The 17,906-nt window shown below is 55.2% G+C and overlaps 1 protein-coding gene across 15 annotated transcripts in view; it reads right to left on the minus strand.

Annotated features, from left to right (window-relative positions):
• NCOR2 (nuclear receptor corepressor 2) overlaps positions 1-17,906 on the minus strand; it is a 234,249-nt gene that overhangs the window by 149,626 nt on the left and 66,717 nt on the right. For 6 of the 15 annotated variants that reach the window (XM_083804413.1, XM_083804415.1, XM_083804414.1 and 3 more), the window contains 2 exons: positions 16,760-16,971; positions 3,490-3,617 (listed from right to left, as the gene is read on the minus strand). In XM_083804413.1, the coding sequence (XP_083660539.1) occupies positions 3,490-3,617; positions 16,760-16,864 (233 nt within the window). In that variant the 5' untranslated portion in view covers positions 16,865-16,971. Of the gene's footprint in view, positions 1-879; positions 960-3,489; positions 3,618-8,818; positions 9,279-9,383; positions 11,987-16,759; positions 16,972-17,906 lie in introns of those variants that run through there. The other 9 variants (XM_083804425.1, XM_083804424.1, XM_083804422.1 and 6 more) reach the window with 6 other exon arrangements.

The raw sequence follows: 17,906 nt of genomic DNA on the forward strand, positions 1-17,906 counted from the left end.
GCCCCACTGGCACCTGCCGTTTAACTCAATCCACTTCATCTCCTTTCACATCAAAATACACAGAGAAGAGGGAAAAACCCTAATCCCTGTCACCTTGCCAGGACATTCCTCTGCAGGCATTCATGGTACGACTTGTACCAACAGCGGATCCTGAAATACTGCTCCTCGCTCCTGCAGTCCAGTTGGCACAGCCGGCTGAACGAGCTAAGGGGAAGTCGCTGGATCCTTCCAAGAAAAAGCCTGCTACCAAAAAAGTCATCAAGGAAAGCAGCACGTCCCTGCCGAGGGCCACGGAGCCAGGCGGCCCTATAGCAGCGCATTCCAAAGGGCTCCAGTTTCCTTCCCTTCTTCCAAGCCAGGAATGCTACACGGGGAGCTCGAGCCTCTGCCCATCCACCAAGGGATGACGACGACTCTCAGGGCTGACTGACCCAAAACCTGGGACTGTCTCAGAGCCCCGCTCCTTCCAGCACGTTACCACTCGAGTTTTTGCCACCAGCACCTGATCTGTACCTAAAAAATCACGTCCATGGTGAACTAATCCACTGCTAATTCCCTTTTCACCGGACTATTCCTTCGTGACCACAACAAAACAGCAGCCTGGAGAGGGAAAAAAAAAACCTGCGACGCTACAGGAAGCCCATCTAACCACCTTCCACTTGCACTGCACTCACAACTTTATTCCTTTAAGGGGTGGGAGTGATCCTGGAAGAGCATCAGACAGCACAACCAACACCAGACAGGCTGCTTCCTCTCCAATACCCAAAGCAGAGGGGACTGGAAGGGTTTCCCCCCCGCAGCTGACACTTGCTTCAAGGGGAGGAGGAGGAAGGCAGGAAAAGCAGCCTGGAAATTCATAACCAAATGCCTGACGCCCACCAGCGCTGCGTGCCAGGCAGGGCATCGCACAGCTAGACCCAGATGAGATTCCTCCTTTCAGACACAGCACACCCTGTGCTTCCCTCTATTTATTCCCCCGTGCCCGCTTTGCAGACGTTATTTGTTTGCCATTGGTCGCTCCCTCCTCCCAGCCCCTCGTGCTGAGAGCCAGCTGCCTCTGCTCAAAACCCATCAATCCCAGCCCAGGAACAAAGCCAAAGTGCTTACAGATGCGCCTGGCGTGAACCTGCCAAAGGGGACTCAGCTGCAGAGACGGCTGCTTTCACCGCCCTCCCTCGTCCTGCCTTTGCTCCGCTGCAGGCAGACCCAAAGCTGGGTTTTGGGGTGAATATCAACGGCCAGCCCGACCTGCTCCAGGAGTCGCAGGGCCCTGCAGCTCTCAGGTGAGCGACCACGCTCCCAAAGGGCTCCATTTACAACGCATCAGGCGCTGCTTTACAGCGGACCCTCACTCTACAAAGATGGAAAAGCAAAGGCCACGGGAGAGGTTTTATAGCACAGCACTTAAGGATGCAGAGAAACAGCAAGTGGCTTTGTGAGATAGACTAGCACCTCCCCAACCTCAGCTTGACTCAAAATGACTTCAATAATTAACTACACTAGGTTGAAAATTTCTGCAGACCCCTCATTTTGCATCCCCAGATGCACAATTTCAATTTTATTTATTTTTTTTAAGTTTATATCCAAGCATTTTGGCACAAGATGCCAACCGGGCTAAACTTAAGTGGCAATGCTAACTTTATTATCAAGTCTAATTTTTGCAAAAGTTCAATTCTTCAGATGCTACAGGAAAAAAAGGATGCAAAGTAAGTTGGGTCTGTCATTAAAAAAAATTCTTTTTATAGCATGCCAAAACTTAATCGTTCAGGTTGAAAGTGCTGAAGCAACCACCATAACCGCTTGGATGCGTATCCTGTGTACCTGACAACCCCAATTAACATTTGCCCACAGTCCACGTGACTGTCAACAACAAAAAAAATAAGTCTGGGGAGTCTGAAACATTTGTAAGCCGAATGGAGATGCTTGGATGACCACAACAGATGAGGTGTGTGGCACAGCGCACACCAAGGCTTGCAGCTGTTTCTTCAGTTATACAGAACAACCAAGATCTCTTTTTTTTTTTAAACAGCATATTCAGACCTTGAAACCTTCCTTTTACTGGAGAGCAGAACTGGTTCTCCGTTCTGCAAACCGTAATTAGTGTGAAAATCCAAAGCAGGCAGGAACATGTTGCCAGGTCCTCTCTACCCATCTCCCCCGTATTTAGCTGAGCCTGGTCTGCTTCCAACTTAACCGTGTTACACTGCGCTAAGGAGAAGTCGGCGCTGGGGAATCAAAGCAAGTCAAGGCAGCGTGTCACGCAGCCGTAAATGACTCGTCGTCAGAAGTGACATTACGCCTCTGTACATGCAAGGGTCATGGCCTGTCCACAACACAGAAGAGCCCGTCCAGTAGAGCATATGCAAAACTAACTTGGGAGAATGGTTTTTGCCTCCAAATTATCACGGTTTTGTTTCTGCGGAGCACCAAGCTGAATCCATCCCACTAGAAAAATCCTGTTGGCATTTCCAGCAAAGTCCCTGGTGCCCTGGTTACTCTGCGCCCTTACTCATTCAGCAGCCTGATAAAGAACAGAAGAGTTGGGTTGGAGGGGTACTTCAAAGATCATCTAGTCCAACTGCCTTCCCTCTCCCCTAACAATTATGATTTTAGAGAAGCAGATTCATTTCTGGCTGGCCACAGGCAGCGGCTCAGTGACTCTGCACTACTTTTATTCTTAGCCTAGGGAGCGAGCATCAAAAAAATGCTTTGCATAAACCTACTGCTGCAAGGTTCTTATTTCACTTCCAGGCAATTTTTTTTTTTTTTGCAAAACCACTAAGCATCAAATGCAGAAGAGAAACTGTGAGAGAGCAGCATTTTGTGATGAAACAGAGAGCGAGAGCGATGGCCTTTAAAACAGATCAGCTCCCGTGGTTAATGCAGCTACAGCACCGCGAGCCTCATGGCACTTGCCTGAGCTGCTCACACAAACACCGAGAGCCTGACGCAGCAGGCGACGAAAGCGATCAGCGACACGGGGAGAGCCGCAAGGGCATCGGGCAGGGAAAGCAGCACCTCAGAGAAAGTGGCGAGGGGAATACAGAAAGAGAAACAAAACCAACGAAAACAGGGAGGAAGAGCAGCAGAAGAGGAAGCGGAGGTGCATAATGGCAATGAGCTATTCTCATCCCTCCCTTCAGCCCAGGGAGCCGCACACCAAAACCAACGGCACATTTTCTATGCTGGAGAGAGCTAACGCAGCACGTTGTAGCTAAACAGAGATGTGCAGCTTCATAGATGGTGTCTGTGTGTGTGTGTGGTGGGGTTTTTTGGTTGTTTTTAAGGTGTCTTTAAAATGCATGACAGTGCAGGGGGAGAAACCAGAAGTCAAAGGAGCCACTTGGGTTAGCTAAGAGAGGCGCAGCACCTGCACGCAGTCAGTACCAATAAGTAACCAGGTAATAAGTTATAATAAGTTGCCCAGGTCTGTGCGAACTCTGCTGACATGGTCGGTGTGCCCAGCGGCCCCGGAGCAGCCCGCGGTACCTTTCATTGCCTGGCTGGAACTCGGAGAGCAGGGACGGCCTCCTCCGCTGCGGCTGCATTATAGACCCCGGCGGGAGGTGGGAAGCGTAATCCCTGGAATGATGCTGGTACTCTAACAGCGCGACATCCTGCAGGAACAAACAGAACAGCTCGTTAGGACGGCGGCAACTTTCAGGAAAGCCGTGAACCCCAAATGCTCGGAAAGAGCGGTGCCAATGCTCTGGGCCCCCACAGCCTCCAGCCCCACAGCACCCAGACGAGAGCTCAGCCCCAGCCCCAGAGCAGGCACACCAGCACTTCTGGCATACCAGCAGTTCTGATGACGGCTTCAAACCCAAGACTAAGAACAAGCAAGGAGAAAATGAAAAGTCGCAGGATACTTTCAGCTTCCACGCAGCCATATGGAGAAATAAAGGGGAAAAAAAAAAAAGAGGAAAAAGCACAAATGTTATCTCAATAGGCCCCTTTAAACACAGCTCCCCTGGGCTGAGCTAGAGGGGTTTGAAAGGATAGTTCGCTACTTATTATGTGCACGTCCCTTTTGTTCCTTGACCCTTGGAGAGTACAGTACAGTATGTTCCTGACTTTAATTAAATAAGAAGCCCTCCTGCTCTGTGCCACAGACTGCTTCCAGCAACAGCATTTCAGCAGCTACGTTTCAATTGCTATTTTTTATTTGCAGATAGATACTTGACCAGAAAAGAAGAGTAATCATCTAATTAACTAAGACCTTCAGCAACAGCATAGAAAGCCCTGCCACAGAATATCCGTGGTAACGCTGACACATATTTACATTAGAACCGATCCCACCTGGGAGTCTATTTCGAACAGTCCTCACCCAGAATGACACCAAAAAAAAAAAAAAAAAGGCAGCTCCAACTGCCTCAAAAAGAGAGAGAAACATCAGGGTCAGTAACAAAACAAAAAACACCCAACAAATGAAACACCAAGTACTTGCAGTTGGGAGGGGAAAACCTCTCAGCCTGAACAGCTGCAGCAGACGTTATTTGATCAGATGTAATGAAGACTGATAAACGCCAGCACAGCAGGGACGAACCTCAGCGAGGCGGAGTGGCAGGCAGAGGAAGGGTTTTGGAGCTTACGCTGCACCAAGCTGCACCTCCAGAGCCCTTCCCGAGGCGTAAGCGAACGCAGCACCCGGCACTGCATGCCGTGCTCCCCTCCAGCCGCAGAGTACGAGGAAGTATCAAAGCCCGACAGCTTTGGCCAACAGAGGATAAAACTACGCGTTTGCCCAGTAACCTTCTGGAAAGCCAGGAAGAAAAATAAAAATGCTAAGCACTCAGTTGAGGGGAGCCAAGAGAACCAGAGCCCCTGCCCCAAGTTCGGCCTCTCTCACGCAAAAGCCAAGAAGGTCAAAGACAAAATGGAGGAGGAAGGGCGGGGGGTGTCCGAAAGGCATACCAGGATATTTTGGGAACCAGGTTTATCTTTCCCCAGCATCAGAAGCAATGCTGTGGTGGTGCTGCTCTGACCGAGCTGAGGAGGGCCCAGGAACCAAGGCCCCAGGCAGCCCCAGGCTCCGGCTCTGCCTCAGGCCTCAGCCTCCGGGGCAGGCCTTGCGACACGCGGAGCAGGGCACCCCTGACTCATCTCATCAGGGATGTTTGGCTTCTGCTGTGAATCCCGGTACTACAAGAGGGAGCTACCCTGCTTTTCGTAGCTCTGCAGTCCCCGTATGTGAGGTCCTGGGGTCAGAACACACCGCCGGCCCAGCCACAGCCGGGAGAAACTCAGACGCCCGAAAGGCAGGAGCACTTTGAGCACTTGGATCTCCCTGCCCCGGCCAAAGCAGGATTGCCGCCCACGTACGGCAAGTTTCCCTCCGTTCACACTCATCCCAGTTTTAAAACAAAACCCAGAAAGCAAGCGATGCAGCTCCTGACATCTGCACACAAAACAAACACGCGACGTCTGGGAAGGCACGCCAGCAGGCCTGCAACCAGGCCCGTCACCTGCTGTGGGCGTACAAACAAGAATTACCCGTCTGGGAGGCTTGGAGGCTGTGCCCTTGAGAAAGAAAAAGAAAAAAAAGGCTCGAGTGTCCCGAGAACCATCTGTTTTTCCTTTCCCTGTGCCCACAACACTCAGCTGAGCTTCGCCTTTTCCTCCTCTGCCCCCTTCCAGAAAAGGATTTCATGCGGCCAGGAGACTTGATCCGTGGTGGGGCCGGGACCACAGGCACAGCTCGCTGGCTTCAGCACCAAGGGCACCAATTCTGCTCTGCCAGGCGTCCCCCAGCACTCCCCGATCGGCTCCACTTCTCACATCGGCGCTCGGTTTTACCGGAAAAAAACGTAACACAAAAAGCTACTGAGGGGGGATTAAACGTGACAAATTTCTGTGCCCTGTGATGAACTGTCAAAGGAACCGTGGGAGACCTGGCAGAACGTAGGTGGATTAATTGCTCCGAAAGTTACTGCAGTAAATTGCACTGTGAGCTATGGCTGTGTTCTTCAGACGCAAGTGCCGGAAAGGTTTACGAGCTGCCTCCAGAGGAGACCTTGATGTTGTTCGGCCGCGTTTTGAAGGCAGACGCCGGGAGACACCCTGCCGCCAGCGATGCTGCGTCCTCCGCGCACGGACAGGAGCGAGGGAGCGGGGTCCAGCGGTGCCACGTGAATCGCCCCGACACCACAGCACGACGTGATTCACCCCACAGCCTGACCCACAATTTCTAGCGCCGTTTTGGCACCTGCTCATGGGCAGCTATAAGACAACTGAACTACGGCAACTCAAAACTCTGCAGCCCCGAGCTACGCGTTGCTCCTTTTCTGTCCGCTGTTTTGCTGAGTCTTGCTCACTTGCACATTTTGCTCGTGTTCTCCCCTCCTCGTCTCTTTGCATCTCTTCTTGCCCCGTGCAAAGCCTCCTCCCACTCCCCCAAACCCACTGAGGGTCAGAGCACCTTCTGCAGGGCCCTCAATTCTCCTTCACCCCCTGCCTCCTCGTGGGACTTTGTTCCTTTCCTTTGTTCCTTCCTGTGGCTCCGTCTGGTTCAGGTGCTCCCACATGCATGTACTTTGTGACTTGGGGAAGGTTTACAGACTCTCATAAGCTCTGTAAACATCATGGAATAGAAATTAAGAAAACAGAAAGAGAGTGGAATGCCAGGTACACGGACACATCAACAGGTCTGGGGAGCAGGAGGATGGTTTGCCAAAGGCAGGAGGAGATGCAAAGAGAAGGAGAGGATGAGCAAAAGGTAGAATCGAGCACCTTTTCCACTTGTATTGATAGAAGTTACGTTTCTTTACTGCACCAAAAGAGGGGGAATGTTTCCAAAACAAAAACCAAAGCAAAACAACCAAAGTCACTTGGGAAGTTTCAAATTCAAGACCTTATCACTCTCCTGATAAAACAGCAGCTTCCCAAAAATACAACCCTGGGTGAAAGGAACTGTGTCAGCTCCAGCGACGTAGGCAGTGGATAAACAAACAGGCCAGAGTTTCCTCTCTACCACGACTGTACCGTCTGGAGCCGCAGACGGTTTGAGAACGTTCAAGGCGATGCCAAGGCTGAGCTCCCAAGCTGGGGGTTAGGCTCTCCTGTCCCACACCACCAGAACACTGCTGCGTTAGGCACAGCCCCGGGGCAGCCATCCTAACCCATGGAGGTGGCAGCCAGCCTGCACAATACCCCAGGGGTCAGCTCTGTAAGCAACGTCCCCCCAGAACGCCTCTACAACAGAGCACGGGGGGGATGAAGCTGTCCTCTGGCACAGGCGTTTGTTCCCCAGCATCCCCACAGCCCAGCCTTGGCACACAGGTCCTCGCGTGGGTTCACAGATCACGTAACGGTTGAGGGCATCTGGTGCAACCCCTGCCCAGGCAGAAACAACCCCAGCAGGTTGTCCAGGACCACGGCTTCTGAATATCTCCAGGGACAGAGACTCCACAACGCCTCTGGACAACCTGCTCCTGCAGTAGCCCCGATGCCCAGCCAGCCCTGGGGACCCAGGGGCAGCAGCACCCTGCCAGCGGGCCCGGCTGCGGGCAGACTGATAACTATGGAGTCACCCAGCCAGCACAGGAAGGCTGGATCGCTGTGCCTGGGAGCAGCTAGACGTCCAAGCGCAGTGAAGAGGCCGAGTTTTTCCGTCTTCCAGCTCAGAAATGCATTGCTCCCTTCGTCCTTCACAAGCCACCTGGTATTACGCCATGCTGGATCGCTGCCCCAGCCCGGGCCATCAATCTCGCGTGCAAGGAACAGACACTTCAAAACCAGCAAGCCGTATCTCCAAAGCTTAGGGCAAAGCCAGCTAAGTAAAATTAGAAAAATGACAAGGAAAATCTCCATTATCCACTTTCAAACTATGCACCTGCAGTAGCGCTGGAACAAGTCACCTCGGTGAAACCCAGGAGCGAGCTCTCCAGGGCTCGGTGCCCCGCTGCACTGCCCCGGCTGCCAGCGACCCCCCGAGGAGGGGCAGCCCTTCTCCACCAGGACACCAAACAACGCAGGGCTGTGCAGCGACCACTAAGGGGGCAGGGGACACAGGCAGACAGCCGTCACTGCAGGACCTCGGATTTCAGGTGCCCGCGGCGTACCCTGCACGGTGATTTAGCAGTCTGGCTGCGGCCCCAAGCAGCCTCGGGCAGACTTCAGCACCCAAGGCCAAGGCCAAGAGGGCTGCTGCGAGCCCCTGGCCTCTCTGGAGGGGCTGGGTTCACTCCCCAGCGGGCCCTCCTGAGCAGCTCCTGGCCCCACAGCACAGAAAGCGGCCGGCGGGGCCGAGCCAGCAATAACAGCATCGCCCGAAACGGGCAGACCCGGAGTGCCTACAGCGCCATAAATCACCGGCACAGCGCGGCACAGCGCATGGCCAGCCTTTAGATAAATAAAATGCTAACAAGCCAAAAGCAGCCTCATTAAAATACACTTCTTCATGCAGCAGACTGAAAAGGTGCTCTGGCCCCGTCAGACTTCCAGAAAGCTGTCCTTCGCTGCCAGCGAGGGAGGCGGGAGGCGCTTGCACTTCCCCTGCCTGGAGGTGCTGGGAGGGGGAGCTGATGAAAGCGCTCAGTCTCAAGGTCTTTTTGTGTTATTACTCAATTCTGCAGCACTGAGAGCGCCGTCTCCCTCCCCTTCCTGGTAAATCCTGTGACCCTAAATAACCCGAGTCTATCAGGCTCATTTAGATACAATAATCAAACTGTCTGAAGCCAGGAGACTGAATGCGCCGTTACAGAAAAGCCTTGCAGTGGCACAAAAACACAGACAACCCCATGGGAGAAAAGGAAAAAGAAAAGCTTTTTCTTATCTTTAAACTCTTTTTCAGAAGCTTTCAGTCTGCCGCCTCACCTACCGTAAGCTCTCCAGCAAAATTCTGCGTGTCCTCTGACCTCGGGATAACCCACGCACCGCACCAACGACTGCACGCAGCCGCACAGGCTCGCTGCCGCCTCTCGCTTTCTGTTTTGACCGTGTGCACTTGCTGGCGTGCCTCGCTTCTTCCCCCTGCTCGCAGCTGCCTGACCTCCAGCGAGAGGAGGAGAAGGAGGTTTGAGAGCCATGCTGAAAGCACCCCGGGCTCTGACCTGCAGCACAAAGAGCGCGGCCACATGGACGGGGCATCGGCCAACCGCCCCAGCTGGACAGCGTCCAGCCACGGCTGGAATCAGCCCCTGAACGCGAGACCCCAGAGAAAGGAGGCTGGAGGAAAGGAAGAGCTGGTCTCGCAACAGCAAAACCGAACCGCTCCTCCTCTCTTCCTCCCACCAGCAGAAAAACAAGTACAAATACCCAGCGCTTTTGGCTCCCTTGGGAAGCAGCTCAGGAACGAGCCCGCGGAGATGTCGAGCGCAGCCAGGCGAGCACCTGCGACAGAGCTCAGGCTGCCTGAAGCATCACATCCCTCCCCGGCTGCTTACCACGTCTCCAGCTGAGAAAGCAACCAGGAGCTCCCCTCCGAGTTTCAGTGCAAAAATAAAGACGGCTCCGCTTAAAACCACCACTCTTGTTTTGCACCGACACCCAGTAGGAGCGGTCCCGGGGTCACTCACCACATCCGCCAGCTGAGCCGGCTCCGCGCGCAGGGTGGCACTCGCTGGAGCAGCCGCCTCTAATCACAGCTTCCGCCGCGCCGCGGAGGCGGCTCCCGGGGCCGCGGCACGGGGCTCCCGGCACACAGCGCCCTCGTCCCGGCCCCTCGGCTCCCCGTGCCCTCGCCTTCCGAAGGCAGGCGAGCTGCTGGGGCAGCGCGGCTGAAGCCAAGGGCTCCAAGCACCGTGTCGCTCGCTGCTCAGCACCAGCCTGCCCAGCGTCACGTTGCAAAGAGCTGCTGCAGCGGCTGGGCAGGAATGAGGCCGGTGATAATGGTGCGGTGTGAACAGGGAGCCAAAAAAACAATGCACTGCTGTTTGTTCCCCTATTTGTGAAGTGTCCCTTGACTAATTTTTAGATGACAAGGCCTGGAGCCCGTTCCCACTGCTCGTGTGCTGTCCTGGGAGCGCCTCTGAACCGCGGGGACCCGCTGGTGGGGCTGGCGTCCCCCCGGGCCACAGGGCTCAGGGCAAGCAGAGCCGGGCACTTTCTGGCCACTGCCCCGGCGTGCCCTGCACGCCTCCCAGCAGAGCTCGTTTCCCCACATCAAAGGACACCCTCTGACACCCCGAGCTACTCCCCAGACAACAAGGCCGGCCAGAGGTGACACGCCAGACCGAGAGGTCGAACGCGGCGTTTGGGGCTCGAGCGCCCAGCACGGCACGGCACGCAGCAGGTCGAGCAGGCTGAGCCAAGCTTCCCACGCCCACGAGCACACCGCCAGCACCGAGCGGCAAACCCGAACGGGAAACCCGCGAGGGCCTGTGACCATCCAGCAGCTACCGCCTGCGCTAAGCTGCTGCTCGGGCCGCTTTACGTAACCCTGGCCGAGCAGGAGCTGGGCTCGCAGTCAGTGCCACCAAGAGGACCGGCTCTCCGGCCCAAAATGGGGGGTCCCCGAGGAGCAGGAGATGTCCCTCACCCCCGCTTTGTACTTTGAAAAACAGAAGTCGCTTTAAATCTCTTTCTGCCAGCAGCAAGTGTGACCTATTTTAGCAATAAAAGGAAAAGCTCTCTGGTGCCTGGATACCCCTTGGCGCTGGCAGCAGCTGCTCATCAGACCGAGAAATGCACTTTTTAGCCGCTGCCTGGAGAAAACAATTTTTTGCCCCAATCCGATTCAGGTAGGAAGAAGGGGGAAGGTCTGGGAGGAACCAGCACGGTGGCAGAGCGCCCGCTGCTGCCCCAGCACTGCGGAGAGCCATCTTCTCCGGGAGCAAGAGGAAACCTCTGTAGATCGTCACTGCTGAAGCGCAGAGGAGGTGGTTATTGATCAAAGCAGGCTGGCCCCAAGCACGCTGCTGTCTGCCCCACATCCTCCCCAAAACGCTGGGAGGAGCTCGCTGCAGAGTCAAAAAAACAAAAACAAACAAACAGCTCCTCCACGATCAGCTATACTGCTGGAGATAAGGTCAGTAATAAAAACCTGCCTGAATACGTGCATTTTTATCTTGCCTACGGGGATGCAACATGTGCTGAGAAGACAAATGCCCTCATTGTCCTGACGCGGTCTCGTTGCCATCCATCTCTCAGACGCTGCTGAGTTGGCCTTTTGTTTTAGGAGGTGACCACACTGCGCGTGGCCTCTTCTTGGAAGGCATTGATTTCTGCTGCCATCCCCGCGCTGAGGCCACGGCTGCTGCCAGCACCATTAGCGCCTGCAGCAGCTGCACAGTAACGCATCCGTCCTGACGCCTTCCCCCCCTCCCTCTCCAGTGAGCCAGGGCTGTCAGCGATGTTTTGCTGTCCTGCCTGAGCGTGCCATTCACGGACAAGAGGTCGCGGCGTGGCGGGGACAGCTCTCGGCGATGCCGGCCTCCCGGACATCTGACTGCCTGGTGCTGGAGCCCGGCCCCTGCAGCCAGAGGTGCACGCAGAACAGCAGCACGTTCACTGCAGGGCTGCACTTGGATTTCTCTCCATCACAAGGCTTTTGGCCCCTTCTTTCGTCCCCATCGTGCCCAGGCGCCGTTGAGCCGGGGGTGTCCCACCTGCCCTGCCTCCATCCCTCACGCTCACTCTGCTTCCAGGAGCCGGTCAGGGTCACAAACGCTCCTGCGGGATGAGCGACCCTTTTCACACCACAAACCAAGACCTCCACCTTAAAAGCGCCAGGTCCCTCTGCTCATCAGCACAGCCCTTGTGCAGGAAGCCCCCCACCATCTCCCACCACACGTCCTGACACACAACACCCATCACCTGCCTGGGGGCCCGTGCAGGACCTTGCTGCCTGTCCACGTCCCCCATTCAGCTCTCAGCTACACTTCCTCCTGCCCCCACAGCGAGTTCTTCAGGTCAAGGGACCCGACCTGCTTGCTGTTTTGAATAAATGTGCCAACTAGAGGCAGCCCCTCGCCTTGCAGGAGGCGTTTCCACCCCGGTGGCTGCAGAGGCTGGTGGAGCAACGCAGCCAGAGGCAGGCTGGCAGCACAGAAAACCACCGCACGTCTCCAAAAGGGGCATTAGTGGGTCTCTACCTATGCCAAACCGCACACGCAGCACAAGTTTTTCCTTTCCCCGTGGATTTACAACCTGGAGATCAATCAGAAGCAAAGGAGTACCCTCTACATCAAGCCATGCCCAAAAAGCAGATTAGGGAGCAGCCACAGACATTTGCAATAGCTGGAAGAAAAAGAGCTCTTTTGGCTAAGTGCTGTATCCTAGGGAAAACGAGCCCTGCTCACAGCAGCTACCGTAAGCCAGCTCCTTGTTCCTGGCACTGCAAGAGAGACCCCAGGGCAGGGAATTAGGTGTTCTCTTCCTTCGCTTCCAGCTCTCCCGATCCCGGAGCACAAAGCCAATTTTCCTAAAACCGCTGCTCAGCTGCTCCGATCTCGTGAGGTACTTCAGAGCAAATCTCAGGGCAGTTCAGGAGAGATGCTCTGAGCTCTCGGGACAGAGCTGATCGGAGGGGGGTATTTCCAAGGCAGGTTTTTGCACTCCTTCAGCCATCAGCTGGAGGCTGGCAGACAGAGGCAGGAATCGCCCCCCGCTCAGCTCCGCAGCCCGTAGCAGGAGCCTTTCTTATCCGCTCTTGGAGGTGGTTGGAGAAGGCTCCTTGCAGCCCGGGGGATTTTAGCATTTGGCACTGTAAACTCTTCCGTTCTGCAAGCTCCAGGAGCTCTGACACAGACTGGCATTTTGCTTCCAGTAGATAAAAAGAGTGAATAACCACTCCGAGAAAAACAACACTGCAGCAAGGGCGCCGTGTGCTTGTAATGCAAAGCACGCCACCTCTCTACGGGCTTACCTGATGTCACATTGCCACTGATCATTTCACTGCGAAGACCAGCCAGCTCCTGCCATCGCAGCAACTTGCAGCTCCTTGCACGACAGGACACTCGCTTTCAGTTGCTCTACTGCAGCTGCCGGGAGTTGTCTGGGCAGGGAAGGCACGCGTTGCCCCCAGGCCACCATTTGGCCAGGACATCACATCACCACGCCAGTTTGCACCAAGCCCGTCGCTGGTTCAGACACACGGGCAAGTAGTTATCGCCGGCCAAGAACCAAACGATCAGCCAGGGAGGCTGCTGCACAAGGGCTGTTTTGCAAACAAAGTTTTAATGCAGGAACTACAGCGGCTTACAGGGAGCTGCTCCCACACAGCAGAGGTGGCACGGCAGGAAGCACGAAGTCCTTGAAAGCTGGAGCACGGCGTTACGGAAGAGGAAAGCTCACGTTTCCACCTTGCTGAAGCATCGTGAAGGCAATGGGGCCACCCCAGCCCACATCCCAACTTGCAACACTCCTCTGGCAGCAAAACATCGGGGCACCACCAGCAGAACGACCGCCGGGGCACTGCAAGCGGCTGGACACCTGGGGAGGAAGAGCGGGGAACCCTCCTGCCCCCAGGGGACATCCATCACCAAGAGGCTTTAGAGGAAAAGGGAACGCGTGCTATGCACGTGGGACATTGATCTGTTTACAGAAAATACCTGCGGGTTGCCCGAAAACGAATATCCTTCGTGCCAAGGTTTCCTCTGAGCGCATGAACTTCGGGCACATTAGAAGGTTAAGAGTGTAAGTAATGTGTTTGTTCACCTCTAGCCAAAGGTCGTGGAGCATTCAAACAATTCTTCTGTTCCCAAGATGAACATGACAGAAACCGGCTCAATGCCCCAATATTACAGCTAATTAATATGGAAAAAAAAAAAAACGTCCACCCGACCGATTGGTGATTTATTTTTTTTTTTTACATAAAAAATAAAAAGTCCAACTAAACCAGAAACTTTTGACCAAGCTTCCTTCTTACCTTTAAAAGCATGCACACTTGTCAGCGGGTTTTTTTTAAAGTAACGTTTTTAATAAGATGGAATTAAACCTTCACGCCTGCCTCCCTGACAGCTGCTGGCACCCGATGCCTGTCAGCGAGGGGCAGGACGCCCCGGTACAGGTGGGGACCAACCCACCCTGCGGAAGAGAGCTTGCTGCATCACCCAGCAAAGCGCAGTCTGGATCCGGCCCGCGGGCCCGCAGCCCTCCCCAGAGCTGGCACCGAGGAGCGAAACCGGGCAGCAAACTCCTTGCTGGCGCTGGATCTTCTCCAAACACAGCAGCAACTCCTGGACCTGGCTGCCGGGAGATGCTGCCCATCTGTACGCAGCACATTTCTGTTTGCTCATTTCAAACACATCTTTTCCCCCAGGTTTTGTGCGACAGGAGAAGACAAATGCCCGGCCTGCTTTCCACTGCCTTCTGCCCCTTCACGACGCCCACTCTCGCTTGCCTCATCTGTGAAATCGAACAGCTGCAATCCTTTAAATCACTTTTCATAAAGTGTCTCCAAGCCTAAAATAATGTCACGGCTCATTTCTGAGCTCAGTATTCCTGCCGCACCGCATCTCCCTGGGTGCGACCGTCACAGTTGGACCGTAATTATTTATTTGTGCTATAATGGCATTTGCAGCCCTGCTGTGCTCAGCCCCATGCACGTGCCCAGGAGGAGGTGACCCAGGGAGTTTCCCCAACCAGGGGAAGGATCCCGGGGCCGACAAATTCCCAGCTCTCATGAAAGGCTGTCGTGGAATGCAGCAAACCAGAACCAAGACCTAATTAGATGCAAGGCACGCCGGCGTTGGGTTGGTTTTGGCCTCCCTCGCTCTCTTCCAAACAAGCTCTCACTGTGCAAACACACCCCGTGACAGGACTGACCTGGCCAAGACATGCGAGCAAACACCACGGACTTTTTTTTAATATTAAGCAGCGCAGAGACTTCAAAGCGGCTGGGCTCTCCTCTCCCGACCGACCCCAGCAGGGACCAGCCCCAGCCATGCCAGGCGAGATGCTCGCGGGGGCGAGCGGCTGAGAGCGAGGGCAGACGGCACGGGGACGGGAGCCCGAAGAGCACCTTCCACCCTCTCGAGCGGAGGCAAGGTGCGCTCGGTCCCGCGGGGCTGGCACGCCTCCACCGAGCAGGCGCCAGGATCCTCCTGGCCTTCCATCTCGAAACCTCAACCTCCCCTGCGTGCAGACACCCAAAAGGTATCACGTAACTTTGGAAGATCGCGCGCGGCTGTAAAAATAGCTTCTAGAAGCAACTGCCAGCACCGCCTTCCAACATTAATAGGACAGAATAAAACCGGTATTCACTCTAGCCAGGGAGCAGCACAGGTTGGAGAAACCCGGAGCTCAGACCTGCAAACAACTGCCCCATTTGGTTTGTCCTGCTGTTGCGACACGAAGGGGAGCAGTGTGTGTTGGCAAGGGACGAGGACTCAACCCCAAGGCGAGAAGCTACTTGTGCTCTCCTAAAAATCCCTCTCCTTGCTAGGTCTTCAGGCCTTGGGACTTGTCTCTTAAATCGGCTCTGCAACAACAGCAGATCTTGCTCACCTGGGCACATTCTGCTTCTGCTCCTGCTCGAGTTCCTGACAAAAAGAGAACTGGGATTTTCTTGTTCAGACAAATGCTCTCATTCCATCCCACCTCCCAAATAAACACGCTCACGCTGATGGAAGCAAATCTCCGCTAGATCAAACCAGGTCAGCCTGTCTCATACCCTGGATGAAAAGCTTCTTTGTGCAGAAGCATGCAGACCCCGAGCAATCTAGATGAGCCAGTTAATGCAGCCAAGAGCTCGCCTTGCACCCTCCTTACATTTCTATTTCAAAGCCTTTCCGAGCTCCAGCTCTGCTCTACGCGCTGCTCTGCTGAAGCCCAAAGAGGGCAGACAGGGAAATTTCGCCCCGTCGGTGACATACCTTGGACTTCCAGCCTTTCAAGCCAAACCTTCAATTCGGCGCAGCAGGAGTTTTACAGTTCAGCAGCCTTTACCGTCAGAAAGGTAACCCCGAGACAAGGTCACCTCGCTAACTCGCCTTACGAGCGCTCTCCTGGCTGCGGTCACCACGCCGCAGCTCACCACGAAGCCGGCTCCAGAGAGCAGCCTCACAAGTGCGCGCCACACTCCAGCACCTAATAAGATTCATTTAAGCAGCCTGAGCTGACTAAAGCTGTTCCACTAAGGAGAGTTTTTTTCCATTAAGGGCTTAAGCCTAAAGCATTCAAACATCCAGGATGAGCAAGCACAGACGTGAGTGACAGGGCACAGAAGGGAGAGGCCGGATCTGGGTGATTAACCCATGCGAGCTCCAGCGCCTTCAGCAAAGCACAGCCAGCCCTCAGCCTATGGCTTGATCCAGGGGGAGACAAGAGCACAGGTCAAAGGGGAGGGAGGGAGGGAGGGAGGGAAAAACAGGGGGAAAGATAAGATGGAAAAGATCGCGGGGACCTGAGGACCAAGGAGGGGCGTGCTGGGGAGCGATGAGCCCACACCCAGGAGAGGACGCCGCTCCTCTCGTGGTGCAGGGCGAAAAAGGTCACGCTGAAAAAGGCCGAAGTCAGCGTGCTCCAGCTCTGGGTGGGCTGCAATCCATGCTTCCCCTCTCCCCCAGCCTTCAGTGCTGCAGCACTACCCCAGTGCACTCCCTGGGTGGACAAATGGTCTCCAGCACTCAGAGGTGGTGAGCCGGAGCCCAGCGCAGCAAGGGCTAGGAGGAGGAAAGCTGAAAGCGCCGTGCGGAGGAAAGGAAGAGGATCACACGAGAGAGAAAGGATGAAATCCCGTATCGCAGACGCGGAAACGGCCTGATTTCTCTGCACCAGCCACATCAGAGCCAGCGCAGCTGCAGCACTGCCCCGGCCCTGGGGACACCACGCAGCCCCCGTCCCACGGGCGGGCGGTGAAGGAAGGCGTCCTGCTTACCGCGTGCGGCCGTGCGATCTGCACCGGGTAGGACATGGCGTGCGGGGGGTAGCGCGGCTCAGCGGCACGCCAGTTCTGTGTCACCGGCTGCGTAGATCCAGACATGTCGAAAGAGCAGACGCGGCGTTCGCTGCTTCCAAATCACCGACAGAGGATTAGGAGAGCCGAGAGCTCCTCTTCATCGTGAGTGTGCTTTCCACGTCACGCAACAACTGCAAGCAAAAGAAGAAAGGAGCAGATTAAAACTCAAGGCGACCACAGTCCTACAAGACAGCTGAACATCAAGCCTCGGGTGATCCCCAGGACCTGACCACTCGTGGTTCTCCACCAGCCCTGCTCCTGCCCCGCGGCGTCCCTCCCGAGCTGCTATCGCAAGGTCCCTCCTGCACCACCCTTCCCTGCTCACACTTCCCGGCACCTGCAGACACGACGCCCTCCGTGCCAAGCTGTGGTAGTTTCTGCATCCATCTGAGGCAAGCCCTGATGTCCCGGCAGGTAACTGGGCAGGTAACTGGACTGCCCAACAGCCCTCGCAACCCCCGGGGCCACGCTGTGTCACGCCTCCAGAGCCACCCGAATAGCGAATCAGCCGTGCTGATTAGGATCAAGTGCCACAGAAGACGGCATGGCCCAGAAGGTATTTTCACAAACACGTCGCCCACATGTTCGATGGTTTATCACGTGTCGCAATCCCTTTCGCAGCTGTAACGCAGGCAGGAAAACCAGCACAGTGGGAGGACGCCCCTCACCCCCAGGGGAGGTTTACGAGTGGCTGATTTTTACAGAAACCTCAAGCGGCGTGTTTGGAGAGGACCTTAGGCCTCCACTCGGTCAGGATTTCAACTAAGAAGTAACACACGTCTACGTGCTGCCAGTTCAGGAGGCACTAACCATTATTCTCATACTAATGGTTAATTACACAACGTGCAAATTCCCACTGCTGCCTGGATTCGGAGGATGCTGCCACGACGGACCCGCGCGGGGAGAGCTGCGGCACCGCTCCCTCCTCCTCCATCTCACGCAGAGCCGCGCACACCGCCTCCTCCCCAGCGGAGGTGCTTATTAAGTATAGATTTGTGCAAGCTCCGCGGTGGTATCAAACTCTTTCATCAGCACACAAGGAGCAGCAGAAAAAGCTTAGGGCGCC

The sequence above is a fragment of the Anser anser genome (assembly GCF_964211835.1).
Source record: "Anser anser genome assembly, chromosome: 18".
Classification (NCBI taxonomy): Eukaryota; Metazoa; Chordata; class Aves; order Anseriformes; family Anatidae; genus Anser; species Anser anser.